Source organism: Gymnoscopelus microlampas (assembly GCF_963454915.1).
Source record: "Gymnoscopelus microlampas genome assembly, chromosome: 6".
In the NCBI taxonomy this organism is placed as follows: Eukaryota; Metazoa; Chordata; class Actinopteri; order Myctophiformes; family Myctophidae; genus Gymnoscopelus; species Gymnoscopelus microlampas.
The window spans coordinates 48230287-48257662 of NC_139943.1; the positions used below are offsets into that span (position 1 = coordinate 48230287).

The following is a 27376-nucleotide window of genomic DNA, read 5'->3' on the forward strand; positions in this document are numbered from 1 at the left end:
CTTCGCTGGAAGCAGCTGTATTAAAGCATTAAAACAGCGTTAATGCAATGCAATTTTCGGCTTGTGGATTGCATCATTTTTTCGGGTACAGAGAAGCCCTTTAGAGCAAATGGACTGAGGCGTGTACATCCTAGAGGGGTCCGTCAACCTGTTTTGAAGGTTTACACTTGCTGTTTTAAAAAGTCCGACTTTGAAATCTGTCAGATCCTGGATGACATTTTGATGGACTTGAGACTATGCACACCATTTGACTAATCTCAAAGTTTCTGTATTTACAGTAAGTTCTTTATGTACAAGAACTACTGTAGTTTTTCAATCAAACTGGCCTTGCTCAGTTTTCCTGAATCAAGGAATCTTCCCAGTACAGTACTTCCCTGACACATATTGGATCTGGTTCCCTGACCATGGAAGGTGGCTTAGTCGATGCTGGTAAACGGCTCCTCCATCTCAACGTTTTTATTGATGGGCATGAACCTCGTATGGGCATCCTGGAGCTCCTCAGCAGACTGCGTCCTCAGTGGAAGGCCCAGGACATCCAGATGAAGGCAAGTGAATTTAGACATTAAGGGGTAAGGAGTTCACATCATCACATGATATAATGTACAGTAGATTTTGATAATGACAGTAATCCTAGTTATTGTTTCCCTCATTATTCTTATGGGGTTTTGTGATATTTGAGGAATTAGAGCATGGGTTTCTGGTCCATCTATCTTGGCAGGTGATTTCATATTGTGGTCAGGGAATTTCTAAGATCCAAATGTTTGAAACAAAAGAAAATAATGTGTTTACCGTATATCACTGGTTTGCATCCCAATGGGTGCATAAACACGATTTAATTCCTCTGGGGACAGAGAATACATTAATCACATGCGCAATCAAATGGCAAATGTATACGGGCAAGCTGGATGGATTTACAGGCATTTTAGATGGATTACACATTATTTATAGAGAGCCCATTTTCATATCAGGATGTCTCCTCATTGAATGGGATTTCCTGGCCCAAACTTTCGCATTCACGATAGCATTCAACGTTACTTATAGTGGGACCCATTTTGGAGATCATGAATTCATTCATTATTACAAGGATTACAGAGTAGACCCAATGATAGTGTAAAACAAACAATATACTGTATTTCAACTCTAAGAACCATAATTATCACTGAAAAGTCAATCCTGATTCCTTGGAAAAAAAAGCAGTGTTGTTCAAACAGTAACCACACTGTTATTAGTACTGTAGGCTCCAACATAGAGCACATCACATATACTAATACTATACTAATCTGACAAAATGTAAGTATTTCTTTTAATGCAGTGTAATATTTAACATTATATCCGCTTTGTTTGTCTTTTTTGTTTTTTTTACTTATCCATGTTTTGACAATGACGGATTACATCTATGGAACCATTTGTGTAAAAACACCAGCGGTATCCTTTAACATGCATTTTATTTCAACAAGGACCATGTAAAGCCAAGGGAACTGGAAAACAACGTGGGTGGACATTTTGTTCTGGGAATCCTGGGAATTGTATTGGCTGTAACATCTGCTCTGTACAGGATAATCCCATTCTAGTTCCCATGTGCAAACACAAGGTCCAATCTTTCGGAGAAATAGATTTTATGTTTGTTAGGGGACAGTGCATTGGGGTGTGTGACCCCTCCATCTAGACCAGGGCTGGTTGTGTATACAAACCATACCTACCCTCTCAGCTCTCAACAGCCCCCACAGTGATGCATTGTATGACACTAACAAATACACAAGACAGCTAAGAGCATTGCTTTGAACATTCCAGAACAAAGGACAGAGTGAAAAATGACTTTGCAAATGTCAGTTAATTTAGACAACGATCCTTCCATAAATTAGACGCGTGCTGTGCTCGCATATAGGCTATTTAGGCGAGAGATTAGCATTGAACTTCTGCTTTTAATATTTTTTACAATGTGTGTGTTCAACACTACATGTCGTCATTGACGGTGTTATTAATGCCTTTAAGAAATAACGTAATTTTTACACACGTCCAAAATCTCTATTAGGCTCCCAAAAGCAGACCCTTTGCTTTCTCTTATAGCAAAGTGATTCATAAGCTCTCCTTATTCTCTCACTTTTACACCTAAAAGTCTGCCAGAGCGATATAGAGTATTTGTTCTTTCATTTGGATCACCATGGTGAGTATAGGCTAGCCTATGTCATGAAACCATAATTACTGATGTGTTATTTTGGAACCCGGCATCCAACTCATTAAGTTGACATGCAGTCTGCTATTTGGTTAACATGAAGCGCAAATCACTGCCGCACCTTGTTAACTTTCCCAAGTAAAGCTGTTGCCCAGTCATCTACTGTATATGGAGCGCCTCATTAATCAATGCGGCAGCTCTCAGACCAGTGAGAGCGGGCAATTCACATGACTACTACGAAGACTAAGACGCTACCATGTGGGGCAGAGCCGTGCTGCCCAATCATAGCGCTGTCGTTGTTATCTGTCCTGGATTGTGGTGCCTGCCGCAAAAGTCGGTCAGATAGGTGGTTGTCCAGAAGAGACGATATGGCATGTATCATATTCAAGGGATGTAGCTCAACCTAGAAGGAGACTAGTTTTGGTAAATTTCTCTTAGCTATTTATGTAAATACCAATTAAATTCACTGTTGCAGCTAAATTAAATTGTCCAGAGTAAATAGTTACTACTTTTATCTAATGCTTGGCCATGCAAATCTGGATGACAAAAGACAGCAGATCCAAAGGTACAGTATGTTGAAAGCCATGGCATCTGTCCAAGTGGTACAGTGGTATGAATACTTCATCAGATGTCAGGGGGCCATGTTTGTTCACTCTAGCTCGATATGAACAACTGTGCACCACACAGGGCCCATCGGGCACATAGACAAAGCCTTGGGGACAGTTGGTGAGTGAATGAGAGAATTCCGAACAACCGCTGAATGAAGACAAATGTCTGAAGGGAACTTGTGAGCAAACAGTGGCCCCTTGTCGTGTGCTGGGGTCACCCCAGCACACGACAAGGGGCCACTGCTAGTGCTTGTAGCACTTATCCTTTGTGAGATCATCAATAAATGTCTTCTTGCATAATGTCGGTGCAATGGCATTAATTCAATACTTTGTTGATATGGTGCTGAAATGTTCAAACAAGATGCTGAAACAAGTCATGAGTGAGTCATGTGGGTCATCAAAAGCCCTAGAGGACATTCATTGTAAAATCGTACCACTGTACTATTTGCAAACTGTTAATAAAGTACTCCATGAAAAAATAATGCCAACAGGCAGAGTCAAGTCCTGTGTACAGCAGGCAGACAGGTAAAAGAAAGGTCTAGTGTCAATCATTCATAACCTGATTACCTGGGGAGAGCTGTATTAAATTTAATAACATGTATGGAATTTATCAGTGAAGGTGTCAAACATCGGGCACAATTTTCACATAGGTGGTATGTGAAAATCTTATTTTTGTATATTTACTTTGTTGTATTATTGTACATTATTGTAAATTTTTAATACACTGCCAAAGGATTTATGTTTCGTTTTTGAGGATTGAACATTTCACAATAGGTAGGTGTCAGGATTTTTTTTGTATATTATTTTGAAATATGTTTCCGTATCTTATTTTGAAGTTGTGGTCTTATGTTTCCTGCCTTCCCTTGTAGTTGTTCCCTGTCTAGTCTCTTCTGACTGTGATTATTTGTGTCACATGTGTCCTGTTTGCCCCAGCCATTCCCTGTGTTCATTGTTCTTCAGTTCACCTGTGTCTGGTTAGTTTCCAAGTGTATTTATACCTGTCTTTTCCCCTCAATGTTTGCAAGATTGTCTGTTTCAGTAGCACAGTTTTGTTGTTTGTTCCTGTTAGTTGTTTTGCTAATCTACCTGTTAGTACCTCTTGCCTTTCTTCCCTTGCGTTAGGGTTAGGCTAGGCCTATACCATTTATATTTTGGCAAAACTATACATTCTCAACTCTTTACAAGTCTCTGTTTTTGAAGTGCTATCTTTTGTTATCAGTGCAGCAAAGCTGAAGGGCATCTATGTGCGAGTGTGTAAAGGTCACATCACTCACACAATAGATGTAACAATTTGTGTGTGTGTGCATGTGTGCAGCTAATCTCAAACTGCTGGACTGATCAGTATGAAACGTTTAGTGCACACAGTACTGTAAGTCAAGGAGTGTCTCCACTGCAATGTTGTCAAGTCGGCCTCACTGTGGCGCTCTGTAGCGAGGCTGTAACGCTTTACATTTTGGCCTAAAAGTCCTGAACTGTCTGTAGATCAACTGTACAATAAAAAAGTGATTCCCCTGGAGTCCTTCGATCCTGATGCAACTTCCTATATTGGCCACTGACTCGGGTGACGGGTATAGAGCACCGAAGTCTGACATAATTCACACATCCTAGGTTTGTCTACCCGGTTCGCGGTTTTCCACTCCCATTCTGAATCCCCATAGACGTATTTAATATCGCGTCAAATAAGAACTGTGTTCCAAAAATAAACAAATGACCCTGGCGGTTTTACTCTTATGGATATGAAGCATCAACTGACGGTGAGAAAACGCTACTGTTACTTCCGCCGAATTAGTTACATTTTCGCCAGAAACAGATTGTATCAAATATAAGTGACTGACTATCATAAACGATACAGAACCTCCTCCCTGACAATATCGCCAGGACAGTTTGTTTATTTTTGGACCACAATTCTTATATGAGACGATTCTATGATGACCCAATGTTATTCTCCATAGAGAAATTACTTTACGAACCTGGGGATGAACGAGTGACGTCAGGACTTCTGTACTCTATACGCAGCTCACAAAGGGGCAGCATTAGTCTGTGCACTAACTGCCTGAAGCACCAGTTAATTTATCTCATTAACCTGTCATTGCCTGTTATCTTCCAGGTGTTCACAGAGGGCATCACAAACCAGCTGATGGGCTGTTATGTGGGCTCCCTGCAGGACCCCGGCTGTGTGTTGGTCCGCGTGTACGGAAAGATGACAGAGCTCTTTGTGGACCGGAACAAGGAGGTGGAGATGTTTCAGGTGTTCCATGCTCATGGCTGTGGCCCCCAGATCTACTGCAGCTTCCAGAATGGCATCTGCTACGAGTTTGTGAGGGGAGCCGTGCTGGATGATGAACTCCTCCGACAGCCCTCCATCTACAGGTCTTTGTCACAGGCTTTGATGTTTTATAAAGTGGTTAAATATCAAGGACCTCTTTTATTGGTTGTAATATCAGTGTGTCTTTTCATGAAGAAACATCAAGATGATTTATTCTCCACATAATCTTGCACATACCCCCACCCCCCCCCCCCCCCCCAAGTCTTGCACTAAAATGGAAAAAAAAAAATGATAATAATATTGATAGTTGTAATAATAGTTGTTATCATTAGTAGTATTATTATTAGTAGAAAATGATGTACTGAATGTATACATATGTAATGATTAAGAATGTTTTTAGAATTTGTGTGTGTGCACATGTGCATACGTGAGAGTGTGGATATCTTCAATTCATATGTCCACGTCCATATAGCAGACTGTTACTTAGGCATTTCAACAGCATCACTGCTGACTCCAGTTCTGACCCGAGCTGTGTTTCATATTGAGCAATGTTGTTTGGTCACGGCTCCTCCTGTTCCATCTATCACTCCTCCGCTGATAACGCCACATCATCACTATTCTAGTCACTGGACACACTAGGATGCAACGCAGACTGCCAGGGCCAAACACCAGGGCCATGATACACATTGATCAAGCCGCTCTGTGTCGTACTCCAGCAGGGAAACCCCAACAAGCTTAATGTCGCCCCTGAGACTTCTCGAGGAACGACTCTCAAGCGGTCAAAAGGTCATGGCTGAAATGGTGTCCATTTTGAATGGGTGAACAAGATAAGAGTGCTAAATGGAAAGGGAGTCATGTTTCTTGTCTGATAGTGTTTGTTTTGCAACAGAAGCATGGCACGTTCTCATCTGGGAAAATGTTCTTTCCTGTAGATTGATTGCCACGGAGCTGGGCAGAATACACTCCATCCGGCCCGAAAAAGGTTCGACAGCTGAACCTTTGCTCTGGACCAAAATGTCCCAGTTTCTTATGCTGGTCCAGAACAATGTCAGCAATGGAACAGTGGAGCAAAGGTGAGCAGAAAAGTATAATCCTGTCTAATGGCTTGAATGTATTGCTTAAGCGTTCTCCCATGGGAGTTGACCTTTTCCTGACACAATTAAATCACTCCTTAGAGCTGCCCAGTACAACCACAGTCTTCTACTGTTGGCTACCGGACAGAGTATCCTGCACAGATAGTGTTCATCTGACTTGCTCAATGGAGTGTCACGTGTTCACATTTCTTGCCTAAATTCCCAGCTGCTTGGAGGATTCAAACCGCCAACCTTACAGTCTCAAGGCCATCTCTTTAAACTTAGACCATCACTTAATGAGTTTCTTTTTCTTTGTTTATAACATAACATTTGTCTCCTATGCAGCCATCCATTAACCTTCCTCACAAGCACACTCCTGTAACCTTCTGTATGAATAACTGAGCCTTCGATTGAATTTGATTAGATACACTTTAGTGTGAAATGGAAATAGTCAAAAAGATATGTTTCATCTTTTTTTTTTCAATGTCATGTTGTGTATGTTTTTCAAAGAGAAACCTGCCTTCAGCTTCCTGTTCACCAATCACAGAGCCTCTCAAAGACAGGCTCATAGCTGTCAAGTTCTCATGTTCATGTTGTGTCAATGGTCTTTGACGTAGTAAGTCTCTACCTACCATGTGCACAATTAGTATAATCTTCAGGGTTAATTTATCCATTTGCACCCTCCCAGAGTTAATTAAGGTCACTATGTTAGATAGACATCATATATCCCTGTATGGGAAATTGAAATCACCAAATGGAATAGACTGACAATTTTTGGTCTGTCCTGAGTTCTATTTGGGTTGTCATTTCTGCTTTACTGTGTAATGGAGAGAGACAGGAAGAAGAGGATACAAATAAGAAAATCACGCGCAACAGAGGTCAATGAGCAGGATTCAAAACCTATTAGTTAAGTGCCTGCAGTACCATCGGGTTGAGATCACCCACCTGTCTATCACGTAATATGTGAAAAAGATCAAGGCATATACAGCTTTCCTTCCCACCCATATATTTTTGTTCAAGATGCTAATTTTTGGGTCCAGTCTTGCATTTACATTGCGGTGTTGTGCTCTGACACAGTCCAGTCACCACTGCCACGTCTCGCTCTCCGATTGGCCATCTGAAGTGGTGGGGTCTGTGGCAATGACATTGTTATCTCAGACAGAGGGAGTTCACAAGGTGAAAGGTTCAGAGGGTCTCACAGACACTACAAAGAGAAAAAAGCAGAGCCGCTAAGCTTCCTGCAGAGCTCTCCCTTATCAGTCAAACGTTCAGCCTTGTTTACGTTCGCCAGCCCAAGGGGTCGGAAGTCCATGCAAAAAGAGAGCATTGGGTCTGCTTTTGTGCGACTGTGCCTTGTCCATTTGAGTTTTTTTTTAAGTGAGAGGGCAAGGCAATTAGCGCTTGAGTGGGTCATCCATAATAGAGAGAGGGGGACAGGTTTTTCTTTTTATTAGATAAGATGTCGTTTTAGCTTACAGCATTCCCAGAGACAAAAGCTTCTGAGGGATCTAAGAAAAGAGGCTGTGTCTGATCTCGTTGACAAGACACAGACAGCAGCACACATTTTCTCCATGCGTACCAGTGATTCCTATGCTCATGTATTGTTGCACAAATGACAAAATGAGACATTCATTTTCATGTGCTTAATTTTTTTCTATGTTTGATAACTTTTACTAACAAATAACATTGCTGAAGATAGAATAGACAATATCTTATATTATATAAGATTTATATATCTATATTGAGAGATTACTTTCAAGTATTCCATATAAATGGCTACATTTACAGTATGGAATATAATGTAGCCTATGGATTTTGTAAATGGAGCTCCTTAATATAGTATAAATACCTTGACAAAGCACGGCCCAATTTGAGAATTGTAATCAACATATGTTGTACTAGAATAGTTCAACATTCAACCAGCTGGTAAATTGGTTGTCAACTCTTATTGTATCGACCCAGACAACTGCCGGTTTTCTATTCCATCAAGTAGTTAAACCAATTTCAACTTGGCATCCCTATTTTGTGCATGTCATTATGCAGGTTTAAATATCTAAAAGAAAGTGTATATCTTTTTTGTTGATCGGCTATTTGTTGTAAGTTGTGAAGTATCTAGGACTTAAGTTGCTAATAGTGTTCACCCAGGGTCCCAGGATGAATTAGTCCTCTAAGACAGAGAGAGCAAAAAACAGCACAGTCATCCGGGTTCTCAGCAACTAGATGAACCACTGTGTAATGGCTGTTATAAATCATTGTACAATCACATCACCTTTTGGTGACCATCGCAGGCGGATGACAATGTGTACGTTTGTCATTACCTACAGTACAGCACAGGTCAATCTTCCGACTCAACACATTCTGTGCATCAAGGAGACTTGCACCACTTTTAATAGTCCAATAGATGGTGCTATGCTGAGACATTTGTATGACTGAGTGAGCAAAGTCCACTGATCTCCTAGGCTCGGTACCCATCTCCCAACACATGCTGACAGCAGAAGTGAATGTAACATGCACCAGTGTGCAGAATAAATACTACACATTGGCAAATTAAAGTAGGTATAGTTTGCACAAGATAAGATAAGACCCGAAGCTTCACCATTAAAAGGCAGCTGTCCATTCTCCCATTTATTGTGGGGATACACTGAAATCCTGTTAATTTAACCACTTTCAACCTGGCATCTCTATTTTGAGCATGTCAGTATACTGTATGTGAACATTTTCTGAAATCTTTACAAATTCCACAAATTTTAAAATGTAAACGCTGTGATATTGCAGATCTTTTACTTTCACCACGCAATAACTTCACACAAAGTATAAAACAGGGTGGTTAACTCTGTAATTAGCACAAAGGATTTGTGTGTGTGTGTGTGTTGCGTGCATGCGCTCGCGTGCACACTCATGTATCAATATTCCTGTGTGGATTGGTGAATAAGCCAATAATCTTTTAAACAGCCATCAGAGACACTTTTGTACTTGGGAATGTGTGAGTGGCTTTAGTGAATGCGATCTTCAGAGGAAATAGAAAGAAAGATAGAAAGGAAGGAGCAAGAGAAGCGGAGAGGGGGGGGGGGGGGGGGGCAGGAAGAGGCTGCACCTGCAGAGGAGGTCCTCGAGTCACCCGCTGAGCAGAGAGAGAGAGAGAGAGATGAGGGAGAAAAGCTCCAGCAGCTGTGAGAGCGTAAGAGGTGTTCGAAAAAAAAGGAGAAAAAGCGAAGGGCGCACGACCTCCTCCTCTCCGACCCCCCATGGTGTCTCCCGTTTGCACTCTGACAAATCACACACGACTGTGTGTGTGTGTGTGTGTGTGTGTGTGTGTGTGTGTGTGTGTGTGTGTGTGTGTGTGTGTGTGTGTGTGTGTGTGTGTGTGTGTGTGTGTGTGTGTGTGTGTGTGTGTGTGTGTGTGAGAGGGGTGCTGGTGCTTGAAAACATATGTAAATAAGGTGCATTTATAATGAACCACCAAAAAGGAGGAAATTCCACAAATTACATTGGTTAAGAAGAGATGTGACTAGGAAGACATGAGGAAATGCACTCCGGCGCCTTCGATCTGAAAAGGAGAGCGCAAAGAGGGAGAGATAGCGAGATTATACGCACAGTATCAAGGAGGGGAGAGGAAATATATATTTTGTTATTAGAGGCAGGAATTCTAAGATAGAAATTTGACATGCAAATTCAATTATGATTCCCACAATATTTGTCAATGCACTTTAACATTTCAATACGTTTACAATTAATTCTGTAACAAATTAAATTTTTACGGAAGAAATTTTAATTCTGGTGTACATTTACACATTTCTAGAAATAACACAAAAATAAATAACATCTGGAAGCGCACATTTACTGTCCATGTAGCCGCACACACCATTCATCCACCGGATGTACTCATCAAAAAGTTTACAGAGGATAATAGAAGAAAATATTGGGATTTGGGAATGTGTCTGTGGCAGAGGAGGAAATAGGATGACTTAGAATGAGACACAAGAGCCCCTGTATCATCACTGTAAACAAGGTTCTGTGTCTCTGCTTTTATTGTGCGCTCCTGACAGACCTCACTAAATTATGTCGACAAGTGTGTATAATACCACCGTGTCTGTTTGTTCTCCATTGGGTAAATAGGTAGAACAGTGTTTAAATTACCCTCTTGCCTCGCCGTTGCTTTTGAAAAGGAAACAAAATTAATTAGGGGGCCGGGAATGCTTGTGCAGCGTGTCTTCCAGGTGCATTTCACTGCTCATGTCCGTGACATTAGGACCTTTTGTGACAGATTGAGTTATCAACAGAGTGAAAACAAGGCATGTAAACTCTTCAACCAGGCTTGCTACAAATACTTCACTTTGCAAACAGCTTATTTACTGAAAAGTACAGTGCAGAGTTCATGGCATAAGTTCATCTCAACATATTGGCGACAAAAAAATCTTCCGTCTAGAATAAAATAGACGGGGACAGGACAGAATAAAACAGAATATTACAGAATAGTATTATAAAAAAATAGAAAATAGCTAAATAGAATATAAGAACAAATACAGTAACATAACAAAATAGAATATAATCGAGCAAAATAGAATATAACACAACATACGGTAGAATAAAATAAATAGGGCAAAACATAACAGAGTAGAATAAAACATGACAGGAGAGTATAGATTAGGCCCCTACAGAATGGAACGGATTGGAATGGAACAGAATCTCATGGAATACAACTGAACATATATTTTAGAATAGAGTAGACCATGACATAATAGAATAGATTACAGAAAGAAAGAGAGAAAGAAAGAAAAAGAAAGATGGATAGACAGACGGACAGACAGAGACATCACAATCAATTCACTCCTCTCTCTGCCTAAACCTTTTCCTACATGAAAATATTTCACATTTATCAGAATTCAATAGAATAGAAGCAAATCATGCAAGATGAGGGGTGGTAATTTTAGAAATGCTAGTAGCATACTGTAGTAGAGTATATCTTGGCTACTCCCACAAAATACAGTATCTGCGTGTATGAAACCCTGTTGCATTAGTGACTGATTAACTCAAATAAGAATCCAAATGCAGACCAAAGGCTGACATCATGGTTGATGTTTTGTTACGTCCCTCACAGTCCCGGGCCCCTGCGAGATGTCCCCAGCTTTGAGATGCTGTCCAGTGAGATGGAGTCGCTGAAGACACACCTATCTCAGATTGACTCTCCAACAGTGCTTTGCCACAATGACCTTCTGACCAAAAACATTATTAACAACCACACTGAAGGTGAGAGCGAGCTCTGTGTGTGTGTGTGTGTGTGTGTGTGTGTGTGTGGAGAGGGGGCATCCTGTTTGCACAGGGGTAAAGTACTCACGCACCAATTTGGAGGCAGGGCTTACAGTATAGTGAGTAGACACCTCCATGGTGCCTCTGCCTCGGTTGAACCCTTAGTGAAAACAACTGGCCATATCTGAAGAATGTTAAAATGATGCTTAACCACATAAGATTTTTTGTTTTTGCTTTTGTGTCTGCCTAGATTGACATGCCCAAAATAGGGACGCCAGGTTTAAAGATGTTAATCCTCATACTGTGTCTGAATGATGGTGGCGCTGTAACGGGCAGATTCACGTTTTGGCCTATAAATAGATCTGCCTGTTACAGCGCCACCATGAGGCTGATTTGAAAAATGTAGGGTGGCATTTCTTCCTCGGCCTAGTGGGGATCATGTGCATACAAAGTTTCACAGAAATCGGAGGCTGCGTTCATGACTATTTACCAATGGATCGAATGCCCCCGCCCCCAATTAAAAATCACTAAATCATTAAAAAACGATAGAAAGCAACACATGACTTTTTTTTTAACACTCATCATTTAATTATTATCATTACAAACTAATAAAATAACCCTTGTTGTAAAAAAACAAAGTTGTCCTTTAACTGTTGAGTATCCATTTTCATTGGCTGGCTCATCTTCAAATCACTGGTGTCTCTGGGTGGACATGTCGGCCACAGAAAGAAGCGGTTTTGGAATTATTATCATTTGCATGAATTGTCGTTATCATTCATCAAAGTCTCTTCTGTGAGACTGCCGTGTCGGACGTACACTGGTAAAATGGACTTCTGTAGCTCAAACAAATGAAAAGGGCAAGATAGCCAAACCTGCTCCTTTTCAATGAATGACTATAGATAATGTTGATCAAAGAAAGAAATAAGAAGCATCCCACAAATGGGCACATTTTTATTATAATATTTCCTGTAAAGAATACCTAGGTCCTAGATGTTATTTTCTTATCTATTGTTGAGAAGAAAAGAAGAACCACTAAAAGAAAAAAATCTTTTTTTAAATCTTTATTATAGGCTAGCCAACTTATTCTCTACAAAAGGCAATTTGGGAGCCTTGGCACATTGTGAAAGATTATTTTTTACAAGGACAACATTCCTCTCAATACAAACGTAATGTCCTTTTGACTCACACTGATTCTGTACTTTCAACAATGACAAAGGGAGCGAAACATCAATTATATGCCTGTGCCGTGGATGTGTGTTCCTTCTGTTGTCCTGGTAACCACTCCTGGGGCAGCAGTAGCTCAAGAGGTAGAGCGTCCACTTGGGAATTGGATGGTTCCCGGTGCGATCCCCCTGGATTAATGTTGAATTGCCCCTGAGCAAGACACTAACCCCTAACTGCTCTCGTGAAGCAGGTTGTTGCCTTGCATGGTTGCCTCCGCCATCGGTGTGTTAATGGTTGTATGTAATACACATAGTAAAGCGCTTTGGATAAAGGCACTATTTACCATTTCTACGTTTCTTTTTCTCTTTTAGGAATGGTGAAATTTATTGACTATGAGTATGCAGACTACAACTACCAGGCCTTTGATATTGGGAATCATTTCAATGAATTTTGTGGTAGGGTCTCCTCAATTGCTTGAAATCACTTTGAATAACAGCCTCAGCTAAATTGTGTAAATGTCCTTCATAACGTCGCACTACGAGCTTATACAGTAGATCTGCTATTTTTGAAAAATCATGAAAATGTGTGCAAATCTTTGAATAGATATATTTTAAAGCAAACATTTGCTTCTGGGGGTCCCTGGAACAAAATATTTTGAGATGGCGGTCCACGGTCAAATACATATACATTTTGGGGTCGTTGACATGAAAAAGTTTGACAATCACTGACATAGTAACATAAGTTTTTTCAAAAAACAGTTAGGATTTAGAAGATATTTTGTAGAATCGGCCTCAGGTCTTAATGGGTTAAGATAAACTCTGGAATCGTGATTGGCTGACCTTTAGATACATTATTGTAAAGAATGTTCTATATTGTTGGACTTATAAATGTGTGTGTGTGTGTGTGTGTGTGTGTGTGTGTGTGTGTGTGTGTGTGTGTGTGTGTGTGTGTGTGTGTGTGTGTGTGTGTGTGTGTGTGTGTGAGAAAGGTGTAAATGATGTTGACTACACCCTCTACCCTAGCTGTGAACTGCAGAGGGACTGGCTGACAGCCTACCTGGAGAGCTATAAACACAGTACAGGACAAGAGGTCACTGTTACACAGACAGAAGTTACAAGGCTCTACATTCAAGTGTGTAAATTCTCACTGGTAAGGAACTGCTCTTCCTTAAGCAAGAGTGAACTAAAAATGTACAATTAAAGATATAGCCCTAGTAGAATAAATAAATGTGTAAACAGAGCTGTGTAACATTGCAACTTTGCAATCAAATATAGTAGGTACAATACTTAAACACTGCCTTTCTCGAATGTGAGGTGCATAGTCAAGGTTTTCTTTAGTTTTGGATCAATCACTTGTTGTATTCTCTGTTTAGGGCCAAATAGCATTGCAATTTTCCCTAGTTATTGTTCTTTTTTTCCTCCAATGTGTCAGGTAGTTATATTTTGTTTTCTTATAATTTCTATATCATCTTTCTTTATTTCTTTCTTTCACCCACCCCCCTCTACATCTCTCTGTCTGTCTGTCTGTCTGTCTGTCTGTCTGTCTGTGTCTGTCTGTCTGTGTGTCTCTCTCTCTCTGTATTTCATTGTAAACCAATTTAAGTGCAGATATTTATTACCAGGGATTCATCAAACAAGACCCGGTCTCTATCTTCATATCTGTCCTACCTCTCTGAAAAAAAGTGATTAGTTTGTCAATTAAGCACTTAAAGTCATACTGTGTGTATTTTTCACAATAACCATAAATGTGTTTTGACAACTTCTCTAAACACTCTTAATCACTATTTTTTATTTCTGAGTGTCTACCCCAAACACTTTAAGGTTCGAGGTTGTACTTTATTGTTACATCTTGTGTACAGGTACATAAGAATAAAACTTATTTTGGTTCCCTGAATACAGTACTTGCGCTGCTTCACAGGCGCAAGTAATAACAACAGAATAATGATAGAAATCGTAAAAAGATTTAAGGAAAAGAAAGAGAGTGCAAAAAAAGAGAATAGAATAGAGCATCATTAAATGCTCTTGGTATATTGTATACACCAACAGCATTTGTTCCCCAGTTGCTGCCACCTAACTTTGTGTAAACAACGTCACAGTATATTCTATATACAGCAGATTAGGTAGGTGCAGTTCAAGCATACTAGTGCAAGAATAGGACGAATGGCTGGACGAATATTATTATTATTAGAACTCTTAGGGTTCTGGTCAGGTGTGGCAAATGTCCCTGAAGTAATTTCTTTTTTTAGGAGTGGTTTAAATGGTTTAAAGATAATAGGATAACAGCAGAGTATATGCATTTCAACCATATCCATATGTACACCAACCTCTTAAATGATTGTTTGTGCAGAAGCAATGGCAGGGTGGCAACACTTTAAGCATCACATTTTAGCAATTTTCTTTTCCAGCACCTCAAAGTTCCCCTGCACCTAACCCCAACAAACCCCGCCCTATCTACAGCTGACCTACGGCTGTACGGAGTTTGATGGACCCCGTCTGAGTTGATTAAAAACCGCCGCTTGGAAAAATGAAACACAGCAGCCAAAATTATTTTTCTTACGACCACAATTTTCATTCTTTGGCGGCTCAAGCGGTGCTGGTCTATCGTCTGAAAGGGCTCTCATAACTTGACACAATATGTGGAATTGTCTTCGCAATTTTGGGCTGGTGTGAATGTCTCTTGAAATACGCCAGAAATGATGAGAAAGCATATTACTTTTTTGAAATAACTGACGCCTTAGCCAAAGAAATGGAAAGAAGGGGAAGTAGGAGGAGGAGGGGGTAGTCTGGAATGGAGTAGGAGCAGCGATAACATGATGTTGATTGAAATCAGATTGTCTTTGACAAACTGAGGAGGACCCCTGACTCCTGGGGAAAGTGGGAGAAATCGCTCACTGACACCCGTGGGTAAGCCAAGTTCCCAACCCGACTCATTTATATAAAAGACTGGTGTTGAAATGAAGGACAACATGCTTGTTTATGGAGACAATCATGAGAGAATTATTGCCATCTCCCTGTCTGATTCTAGGGACTATTCATCAAGAAAATGTTAGGCTGAAGGCTGAAGTATTCCCCTCCCAAAAAATGTATTGTTTCTGGCTGTTCCACTGTTGTACTCATTCCAACCCACTTGCTACTTGTGAATGCTCTATTATCTGTCCTCGTCATTGTCCATTGGAATGAATTATTAGTACGACAAACGGAGCGGAGAAGTCACACTTCCCTGCTTCCAGCTAAAATTCTCACCATTCACTTGTTCAGTAGTCGTCATCAAAGCAAACATTCACAGGTTGAATCCACAAAGCAGCAAACGTGCCAATTGACTGCCATGAGTCCTGTTGGTGACTTTTAATGCATAACTGAGCCCCCGAGCCTAGCTTATTCCTTGTAAATAACCCTATAGGTAGGAGTTTTAGATAAATGTCTAAAGTGTATTGTGTCCCAAGTGATGCAAATGAGCTAAATTTTAAGAATTCCTAACTCGTTATCACGCCTTTTGGCTGTTTGTATTGTTTTCATTGCTTCAAGATAACCAGGGAAAGCACCCTGGGAGCTGTAACCAACAGCATCCACTGTGTCTGTGTCGTCTTCTGCGTGTGGCACTGACAAAGACTGGCCACCGGCCAAAGTTCTGATGACTGACTGCTCCCCCTCTCAAGTCTTAATCCCAGGGAGCGCGTGCCAAGGCACAGTGGGGTCTTTACGACTCCGTCTTTTCCTCCGCAGGGATCCTCCAGTGCTCTCTCGATACGGAGGCTAAAGCCTGTAAAACGAATTGGAAAAAGCCTCTGTGATGTCACCCACAGTATACGCAACTCTCATCTCAGTTTTTCTCAATGGCTTCGCTGTCACCGACGGGCTCTGCTTAGTGTTAGGCTAATAGCCGCTTAATGTAGAGGGGTTATTAATCATAATGGAAATGCGCTCAATCTCTCTCTCTTCCTCCCAAAGACAGAGATTACTGATGAAAATTTGCCAAGAAAGGGAGGGAGGGGGGAAAAAGTCCAAGGGGGAAAACCACATTCTCCTCTGCCAGTATTTCATTCCGGACCCCTTTATTTGATTATCAAATAAAAATGTGATTATATCACTGGGCCACAGAACAGAGGCTTGCCTGGATCCTATTAGGGTCTTGCTATTAGTGGTCCTATCATGAAGATTTACTGTCGGGGTGGGGAAACAACAGAAATTTATGGAGGCGTGGATGTCTATGGCCTTAAGTGAGCAAAAACCATTAAGGAGGGAACCATTCAATGCAGAGCTTTGTCATTCTGACTGAGCACATCGCTGAGGCGACATGCAACTGCTTGGGGAGCTGTAAAGAAACCAACACAAAGTGAACCAGCAAAGAAGATGGAGTGGAGTTGATAATGTGTACTGTATAAATGCTGGAAGGAAATCTGTTTTTCACAAAATTCTTTTTCTGGGTGAAGAGGTCTCCGAAATAGCATTCAGATAAACAGCATTTGTGATGCTAAAATTCCACTGGGACCAACGTGAATGAAATTCACAGAACCTGCAGTATTTGGAAATGTCCCCAGTACCGCATAATGGCATGACGATTATGTGATCCATACGATCCTCGAAGAGAATGACACGCTCTTGCAAAATAGGATTTTCAAGTTTACTGAGAATACAGGCATAAACCACATTACTGCTACCAAAAATGTTTCTACGCACAGTCTGCCAGTCAAACAGTCCTGTGCGGTACTGTACCAAGAACTTTACCAAGAACTTTACCATTCATTAAGATACATTATAGATGCATGTTTCCCAATGTCATGGTTGTTGGGTTATTTTTTTGATTCACACTTTCTTTGATTGCTGGATCATGGATAGGGGCTTTTAAAGGGGCATTTGAGGACTCAGTGGCAGTTACAGTAAGTTATCACAGACAAAATATCCCAAAATAAAGGTCTAATGTTTTCATATGGGTTTGTAGACATACTGTAAAGGTAAAACTAATAATCATTTTGATGCAATAAATGTAATAATTATTTAGATAATGTTTTGCCTGTATAATAATATGTACATGTCCTATACCACTGGAGTTAATAGTATATTGGTATTATGATCAGAAAATCTTTATTCAGTCCAGTGAGATAGAGATTGAAGATTAAGTATTTCTTCATTCTTCTCTTCTGTCAGGCATCCAACTTCTTCTGGAGTCTTTGGGCAATCCTGCAGGCACGATACTCCTCTATTAATTTTGACTTCCAAAGGTTTGTTTTTCATTTTTCTCATGAAGACAGCAACAAAGTGAGGTGTCTTTGTCATTCACCTGTTGCTACTGAAAGTGTTATTTCCTTTTGGTTTCTTAATGGCAGGGATGGACTAATACTCAAAATAGGCCCCGGAGCTAATTATCTTTTATAAAATAAAATACAAATAAAATCTTAAAAATAATTGAATAATTAGTGTTTTTTTTTGTTTGGCTCAATTTCGGTTAATGGAGTCAAACATTTTCAGTCTGGGTTAATTATCTTTGTAACATTGGTCAATTTAGTTTTTTGTTGTTTGTCTCGCAACAATGTATGGCATGGTATTGTTATCGGTCTGTCATTCTCTTAGTAAAAACTAGCAATAATAACCTGTGACCTTTATTGTGAAAATCCTAGTCAAACAGAGGCAGTTACGCAATGCGAGGCAGAGAGAGCGATAGTGACAGTGCTGATGCATGTTTGTTACTGCATTGACTATTTCTCACCTCAAATGTTTTTAGAACAATATTTTAGCATGCTGTTTAAGTTTTAAAAGGGAACGTTTGTAATGCACCGTCCGGCCGTCATCTTAAATTAGATTCACAACAGAGTAGCAGCCAAACAGTGTCTCCATAATAAGAAACAGCTGCGTGTGGATGACCATGAGCTACTGTATGACAATCACAGGTGAATGAAATCATGATTCATGATTATTCATAAAGATTTGTTGCAGTAATTGCACATTATGTTTTTGTTTGACAGGTTTAAGGACTTTTGACTTTCCTTTTTTTGGGGGGGGGGGGGGGGCATCTATTTCCATGACCCCAGATATGCTCTAAAAGTATGAAAAACCTTTTTTATTTCATGTCGTCCTTAAACATGAAAACTAAAGTTTTGGGTCAAAAGCTAAGATCGCAATGAAGGTTGAGGTAAAATCAAGAACAAATTGGTAAACTTTAATTTAACTTGGTGGGAATGATTTGTCTGCTGCCCTATAGAAGTTATTAAGATTTGGGTCAAAAAGGTTAAAGGTCAAGATCACAATCAAGCTCAAAATCAAAATGACATTATCGGTCATCTGAAATATCTCAGATATAGGAAGTTATTTATGTGCTCATAATATGCCTATAATCTTTATCATACATTATAATTACAGCTTATGGCCAACAGTTTAGCTAATGTCTTACCAAACATACCGTAGTACATATAAATGAAGTATTATAAATCAACTGGCTTTCGCCACGTCTAACCCATACATCATGGAGTGTAAAAGAAAAAGATCACATTTCATGATATACGTAAGGCTTGACAGGGAAAACGTATAGCATCGATAGGGACTTTGGACCAGTGCTTCTGAAGACATTCTTGTCCTACCGCACCCGACAATACTGAAGTTCACAAGGGTGAAAAGTTTGCCGTTCCCTCCTTCTCCCCCTCTCCTTCTCTCCGCCCGCCTGCCTGCCTGTCTGCCGCCGCCACCGCTGTCATGACGATGATCCTAATTGCTATCGACAGACGGCACCCTCCTCCCCTGTGTGGCTTTTCCCCTAACTCTCCTCTTGCTAAAGCAGCGATAGGTACCCCCACTAAACACACACACACACTCAGCATAGACACAATACAATCATTCACAATGTAGACATGTGCACAAAAACACCCACACACACACATACTGCACATGCATACAGAAAACACGCACGCATCCTTGTAGAAACACTCTGGTCCGCACGCACGCACGCACGCACGCACACAGACAAACGCACATGCACACATGCTGATATTTATATTCAGACACTCACACACGCGCACACGGCCGTCTCATTTAGACGGTGGACCTGGAAGGAAATGTGATCCAGAGGGGTTCTGAGACACAGAGCCTCTATTGTTCCAGCAGAGCCATCGTCGCTCCTACCGCTTACATTATATACCTTCTCCTCTCATCCCCCAATCCCCGGTCCGGGCCCCCGGCCCTCAGCACTGGCCACATGCACCCGCTAGACGTCTGAGGTTGTCCTAAAGTGCACAGCCAGAGTCAGGTTACCTTCCCTCTCTAACTAGGGGGGTTAACCAAAATGAGTTTAAGGGCAGGGGTAGTAGCTTGTGGTGGGTGGGGGTGGGGGGGGGACTGATGTTTGAAGGTACTGCTTCCCCCAATTCAATCACCTTGTACCCCATCTTCTAGTTTCAAAATCCCTGAGCGCCGAGGAGCTGGAGAAGGGAGAATGCGGATGCTTTTTTGTGTGTGGATGAAATGCTCCTTTGTTTCATCTAGTCGGCTATAAGAAATTACTATGTGTTCAAAATGCTGCTGTATGTCCATTTTGGGTAGCTTTTTTGCTAAAATGGTTTATCGCACAAGGCCGATGTACATTTAGCCACATGCTGGCCTATTGCTAGTTGTCTGTTGTGTCCATACTATATGCTCAGTTGCCATCAGTCTAGTTAAAGCCAATCAGTGTACAGTTTAGTTTTCACATAGGAGAAACGGAATGGGGAGGCAGTACCAGCGAAATCACAATTATGGTGTTTTTTTGAGCAGCAGCATTTTCAACATTCAACATTACTGTAGCATAGAATTACAGGTTTCCAAGTGCATAATCTCTTTGATTATTCAGCATTTATTCTTCCTAATGAGTCTGCATTAACACACTGTGTGCGAGTGTGCGTGCGTGCGTGTGCGAGCGCGTGCGTGCGTCTTAAGTCCTGTTTCCCTGTTATCCCCCTGGGCCAAATCTCTCCTGACTTCCCATCGTGTGACAGGCGTCGGTCGGGCCGTGCGCTCTAACCAGGCCCATATGGAGATGTGACAATAGGGAGCCACAAGGGGAATGCTACTCCCCCACCCCACACACACATACGTACACACACACACCCCCTCGATCCCCCTCTATATTTACTTTCTTTTCAAGATTCCGTTCATGTGCTGAAAGTGTCTGAGAGGCAGCGGTTTGGATTTTGCGGACACGCTGGCGAGGCGAGTCCTTTACATGACAAAGACATTATTATGGGGAAATTGTGTGTGTGTGTGTGTGTGTGTGTGTGTGTGTGTGTGTGTGTGCGCGCTTGCATGTGTTTTGATGGGGGGGTGGGGGGGGCTGGGTTTGACTGCAAACCCAAAAGGGGAGGTGTGGGGGTTGTTCACAAAAGCACATTGTGAAATGGAATACCTGCTTCAAATTGAGGGAGTTCACTTCCCGGTATTTTCACTGAATAGAAAAACGTCTCGGTTTCGTTGCTGCTGATGATAAATACTGCACATGCTACTTTTAGGTGTCCAGTTTAATAAAAGCCAGGATGAATGTGATTATGTATGAGGAGAGCACTGCTGGTATTTTCAGCAGACGATAGTCATGAGTCAAACATGATTGCACATGGCCCAAATATCAAATATTAATGATTGTGAAGAGGCAGAAGTGACATGTGATGATTTTAATGGAAGACAAGGATAATTGTTCGATATTGATGTGAAAAATATTTGAATTCTGTAAAATTCTGCAAAGTCCACTGGATTTTTTTATTTAGCCTATTTAACCCCTGTTGTTGATTCATTATTTTATTTATTAATAAAAATATATGTGCTTAGGACCCCTGACAGTGATCGGTGGAGACTTCTCTCTTGTGTCACCCCTACTGTCTGTCCCCCCTACATGAAATATAGGAAGCAGACTCCCAATTCCATTTCACAATTCTTTAACAGTTCAACAATATGTTTGTAAAGAAATGAAAGCAATGCTAACATAACATTGCTTCAGAAAACAAGTTTATTTCTCCAAAAATGTTTTGTATTTTACCTTTGGTAAAAGTTAACAGCATTTGGTGGGTCCAAGGACCCAAGGAACTGCTGTGTTGAGTGTGAAATCGATCGGTAGAGAGAATCTCCAGAACGAGCCCGCTCCTTACAACAGTCAAACTGAAAACACAGAAAGCTGCATAAACAGCAGAAGTTGAAGCTTAGTTCTTGAAACAATACAACCTGAAGTTACAGGTGGAGAGAGATAAGCAGCAAAGGGAACAAGTATGATGTGTTCTTTTTTATTTGGCCTCGCCAAAGCTACAGTATAAGAGAGTGAAAATTGATGTGGCATTGAGGGTTTTATGAAAGGGCTTATTAAAGGACGAACTTCAATCTCTATGTTTCCATTTTCCACGCTTTTGAAAACTACTGTGTTCTTCTTCTTCTACTTCTATTTTCAAAGGTTTGTTATAATGGCCAAGGGCAAAAGCATAGTCAGAAATCCCATTTATTGAAGTTTTCTACAACATGACTGATACAAAATACAAAACAACATTGTGTTTTCTATGGAAGTCATGCCCTGTGGCAACTCTCAGATTCAGCTGACTTGATGACAATTGATCACAATAGTCTCTTATGCTGTAGGCGTGCCAGGTCAGTGCTAGTGGGCGAATTGCATTGTGGTAATTTTAGGAATGTGAGGTTAATGTAATGGCAGCCATAGACAGTGTGAGCATGTGATGTGATTTCGCACAAAATCTCTCTCTATATATATAGATATTTTCTGTCAGTATTGGAAACAAGATATTTTTAACTAGAAAAAGTGCTCTTCAGAGCACGGTCAGGTAGGTTGTTGTGGGCCAGCAATGTGTGAAATGTGTGAAAGCAATGTGTGCCACCCTCCAATCAGGAGGGTGGCATTTCTTCCTCAACGTAGTGCGAATGTGCGTGCAAAGTTTCACTGCAATCAGACGCTGCGTTCATGATTTGCGGCAGTTTGTTCAAAACGGGCCACTCCTGCAAACTCAATCTTAGCCAATCAGGATGGAATATAAAAAAATCTAACTGTTTTGATCACATGACTATAGAGATCTTGTGTACCGATTTGCGTGAAATATTAAAAAAATGGTTTTACACAAGTCAGCCTCCTGGTGGTGCTATAAAAGGCAGATGTGAAAAATGCAGGGCAAAGGTTTCTCCTTGGCCTCTAGGGAGTGCGCATACAAAGTTTTACACAGATCGGTGCAGTTATAGGTAAAAACACAAATCGGCCTGTTGAGGCTGATTTGAACAACATTTCACGGAAATCGCAAGCTGTGATCATGATTTGAGGCATTTTGTTCATAAGGGAGCAATCTTAGCCAATCAGGATGGAAAAGAAACCTGAAAGACCCTTTTCGTTTAATGACTATAGAGATACCGAATTGTGTGATCTTTGGACAAATCTATAGGTGTACTGTCAAAAAATGTGTTTTGCAAAAACTGCCTCCTGGTGGCGTTATAACAGGCCCATGTGAAATGTTTAGGGCAGAGGTTCTCAGGGAGTGAGTGTGCACAGTTTTGCTGCGATCAAGCCAACGGTTCCGGAGATTAGCTGTTCACAGACGTACACACACACACACACACGCGCGGAGGGACGGACAGGGTGCAAAACATTTACTCGGCTATGCCTTCGGCCTGGCGGAGACAATAAGGCTGGGCTACACGTACTCATGTACCTTACAGACTTGATGCAGCAATACATGTGTGGTCAATAAAGCACAGAGGCTTTAATTACTAAATGGTCTCATCAACTGTGTTGGCAACAACACACAGCAGCACTCAGTGTACTCTATACTATAATAGAGCACATTGAGTGCTACTGTGTGTTCTACAGTAGACTTTATAGAGTCTATAGTGACATAACGACCAATCGGCGAACAGGGACCTTTATAAAGTTGCAGTGATTTTTCACTTTTCCCGGGGTCCCCCAGTGCTCTGTGTGTTGGACAGCTCAGATGGAGGAAACACGTGGTGGTTCATTCTTTAAGCCAGACATGATAGTCATCATGCACATTTAATTACAAATCTTGTGGTGTGTGTGCATGTTTAAGATGAGGAGATAATGATACAATCAGTGATGGAAGAAGTACTCAAATGTTTTACTTACTGTAAGTAAAAGTACCAACACCACAATGTACAGTAGTCTCAGTTACACGTACAAGTCTGGTATTAAAAATGCACTTGAGTAAAAGTACAAAGGTATTGGCATCAAAATATACTTGAAGTACCAAAAGTAAAAGTACTCATCATCCAGAATGCCCCATTTCACAAGTTAGATATGTATAAAAATCTTTTGAAAATAGCCGATCATCGCGACGCGTTGTGAGCTTGTAGATCTACTATTTTCAAACAGCCTAAGTATAGGGCTGAAGTGGTTAATGTGTGGTTAATGTTAATGTATGTTTTGTAATAATAATCTGCAAAGTAACTAATAACTAAAGTTTTCAAATTCATTGTAGTGGAGTAAAAGTACTATATTAGCCTCTGAGATGTAGTGGAGTAAAAGTGAAAGTATTACAATTTGGAAATACTCCAGTAAAGTAAAGCCTATTGTTATCCAAAACAATAAACACTGCATGCCTACAGTAAGCGGCAGCGCAATGCACTCATGGCCATATCATTTTTGCTTCAATTAAGGATCAAAATATAATAAATAGCTAGAATGATTTGGGGAAAAAATGGAGCTAGTAATTTCTGTTCAAGTACAAGTAGCCTACTGTATGATACTAACTGCACGAGCCTTGCGCATCCACGAAGTTGGCTAATCAGTTGGCTAAACGTTTCATCATTATAATCATCATTTTGGCTAAACGTTGGCAAAACAATTGGCTAAACAGTTGGCTAAACGTTTCATCATTATAATCATAATTTTCAATTGATAAAATAGCCAATCTATCCTCCCTGTATATCCATTGTCCCATGAAATAGTAGGAGAATGAGCACTCAGGTTTACAATGATAAAACTAAATTCAAGTGAAACCTATTTTCCTTAAAGAAAAGCAGCAGTAAGTGCTAATGATATTGATACTGTAAGTTAAAGATACGGTATATACGCTTAGTTAGCTGACAGCAGGTGTTTGAATACGATGAACCACACACGTGTGTGTGTGTGCACCGTCCCACACTTTTAGTGCCTGCATTTTGAGAACACATGCAGCAGTAGCAATATTTATACCATGGATATGCGCTGTATTCAGACAAAATAAATTTACTACGAGCACGACTCTGTATTGCATTTTAGAAAGGGTCCGCTTCTATCCCTCCTAGCAGCCAACCAGAGAGCTCTACAATACCTCCTCTCCGCCAGCCCGGCGGTCGAAGGCCGGCCGAGCAAGTTCGGTCAGCTTTCGATGTTTCCCTACAACTTACGACCGACTTCACAGCGTGCACACCGCCAATTCGACAACAGATATTCGGCTACAGACGCTTTCCTTAAAACCACCTTAAAGAGCTACCTTAAAACTCCTGTAGGGTGAGCCCAGCTTTAGCCGTCTCCCTCTGAACGGTCCTATTGTCTGGCTCAGGAAAGGAAAGTCATGCATTTTCCTTGATCAGGATTGAAATCACTACTGTACCTATTCTTACCCGCTGCATTTGCTTATTGGATCTGAACTCTCTGATTCTCACTCACAATGTCACACTTCCCTGCACTGAATATTTCACGTCAGGCCTTCAGAGAGACCCTGGCTTTTATTTTTCCTTTCTTTTCTCTAATAGCTCTCTGCTCAAAAGATTCTCTGGTTCTCTTGTCCCTCCAGCCAGTGAATACTTGAAAGAAACTCTGTTTGATGTGTCCAACCAATCTATTGTAAGGAGGCATTCTTGCCTTCCTTGTGTGTGCATGCTGTTTTTATAGAATCAGGGTTAAGGTTAATGGTTAAGGTTAGACATGTGGGTTTAAGTTAGGATTAGAGTTAAACGTGTGTGTGTGTGTGTGTGTGTGTGTGTGTGTGTGTGTGTGTGTGTGTGTGTGTGTGTGTGTGTGTGTGTGTGTGTGTGTGTGTGTGTGTGTGTGTGTGTGTGTGTGTGTGTGTGTGTGTTTTTAAATTGAATCAAAGAGTTAGATTTAGGTACAACATGAGATTGCGTTAGTAGGACAGGCTGTGGAATTATTCAATACAATCTATCTGTTGCATCTCTCTTGGTGTGGCCTTGCGAAACATGCTTGTAGTTCCACGGTTGTCGATTCCAATCCCTGGACAAACTCATTTGGGTGGGGCATGTGAGTGATACATTCTATCCACTCTCTCAACAATTAATGGCAAGATGCCCTTGTGCAAGACACTTATTGCTCCATGCAACAGTATAAGACTGAGGTTGTACTGGGCAGTAGTGGCCAACAGTATTAAATTGTTATTGCACTGGGCAGCTCCCAGGTGTGAATGTGTGTAATGAAGCTGTAAAACGGTTAAAGGTTTGCCATGTGTCTTGTCCATGCCCAGTTCATTTTAAAAAAATGTACGTATACTGGGACATTAAGACTGAGACCCTGCTTTGCCCGCAAATGACATAATCGGAATCTTTGCAGATCTATAAGCTAACAACGTGTCACAAAGACTTGCATGTCAGTTTGTAGATCTGTTGTTTTGTTTTGTGTAGTTTTTTTTTTAAATGGTCAGACAAGCCTAATAATTGATTATGTGTGATGATATGTGTCAGTATCCTCTATCCTGGTGTCAGTATCATGGTGCTGGTGTCAGTATCCTGGTCAGTTATCATGGTCCTGCTGTCAGTATCCTGATCCTGGTGTCAATATCCTGGTGTCAGTATCCTGGTCAGTTATCATGGACCTGCTGTCAGTATCCTGATCCTGGTGTCAATATCCTGGTGTCAGTGTCATGGTCCTGGTGTCAGTATCCTGGTGTCAGTGTCATGGTCCTGCTGTCAGTATCCTGGTCAGTTATCATGGTCCTGCTGTCAGTATCCTGATCCTGGTGTCAGTATCCTGGTGTCAGTGTAATGGTCCTGGTGTCAGTATCCTGGTGTCAGTATCATGGTCTTGGTGTCAATCCTGGTCCTGATGTCAGTATCCTGCTGTCAGTATCCTGATGTCAGTATCCTGGTATCAGTATCCTGATGTCAGTATATCCTGGTATCAGTATCCTGGTATCAGTATCCTGGTCAGTATCCTGGTGTCAGTATCCTGGTCAGTATCCTGGTTTCAGTATCCTGGTCAGTATCCTGGTGTCTGTGAAGTACAGACTCTGTAGGATTGTGCAGTGGAGTCTCATGCCATAGTTCTTGTTTAGCTTTTGACGATAACAAGGTCACTCTGGCCTGCGCTCTCTCACACACATGAAAAAAAACACTGCTTGTACGGTATGATCAATTTATTCTTAGAAATTCTTAAATTCTCCAATATGTGTATTCAGGCAGCATTATTATCCTATTGAATTTATTTTAGATTCAACGTATTTATTACTGTATTGTAAGCAAATGCCTACCTTCTCAACCCACTTTTTTCTCTCCTTTCAGGTATGCAAAGGCGAGACTCAACCACTATTTTGAGAAGAAGGAGAAATATTTTGGATTGACTCTGAGTTAAGAAACAGAGTGTAGACGTGGTGCAAAACACAAGTAGTTAAAAGTCTGTGCCACTTTACAAGCCCAGACAAGAGCTCAATGATACAGAACACGTAGCGTACTCTCTTGCTCTAATTGTCCGGCATTAAGTTAAAACCACTACAGAGAAGTAGGCATTGAATAAGATTTTTGAACCTTTCTTTTTTTCTCTCTTTATTGTGTGTTGCTCTGTCTGTTATTTCAGGCTATAGGCTTCGTTAATCTGTTTTGCTATCGCAGTGATTTTTCAAATATTTGTTTTAACCACGCACCGCGTGCCGATAAGCCTATTTGGCAAATTGAGATAGCTG

At 40.9% G+C, this 27376-nt stretch overlaps 1 protein-coding gene across 1 annotated transcript; it reads left to right on the forward strand.

Annotated features, from left to right (window-relative positions):
• Positions 1-404: 404 nt before the first annotated feature.
• Positions 405-27048, forward strand: LOC311047681 (ethanolamine kinase 2; the record flags this gene model as incomplete). The annotated part of the gene is made up of 8 exons (XM_084060480.1): positions 405-545; positions 4889-5151; positions 5980-6120; positions 11219-11367; positions 12903-12986; positions 13520-13680; positions 17676-17749; positions 26979-27048. The coding sequence occupies 8 exons, from the start codon at positions 405-407 to the stop codon at positions 27046-27048; spliced, it is 1083 nt and encodes a 360-aa protein (XP_083916606.1).
• Positions 27049-27376: the final 328 nt, after the last annotated feature.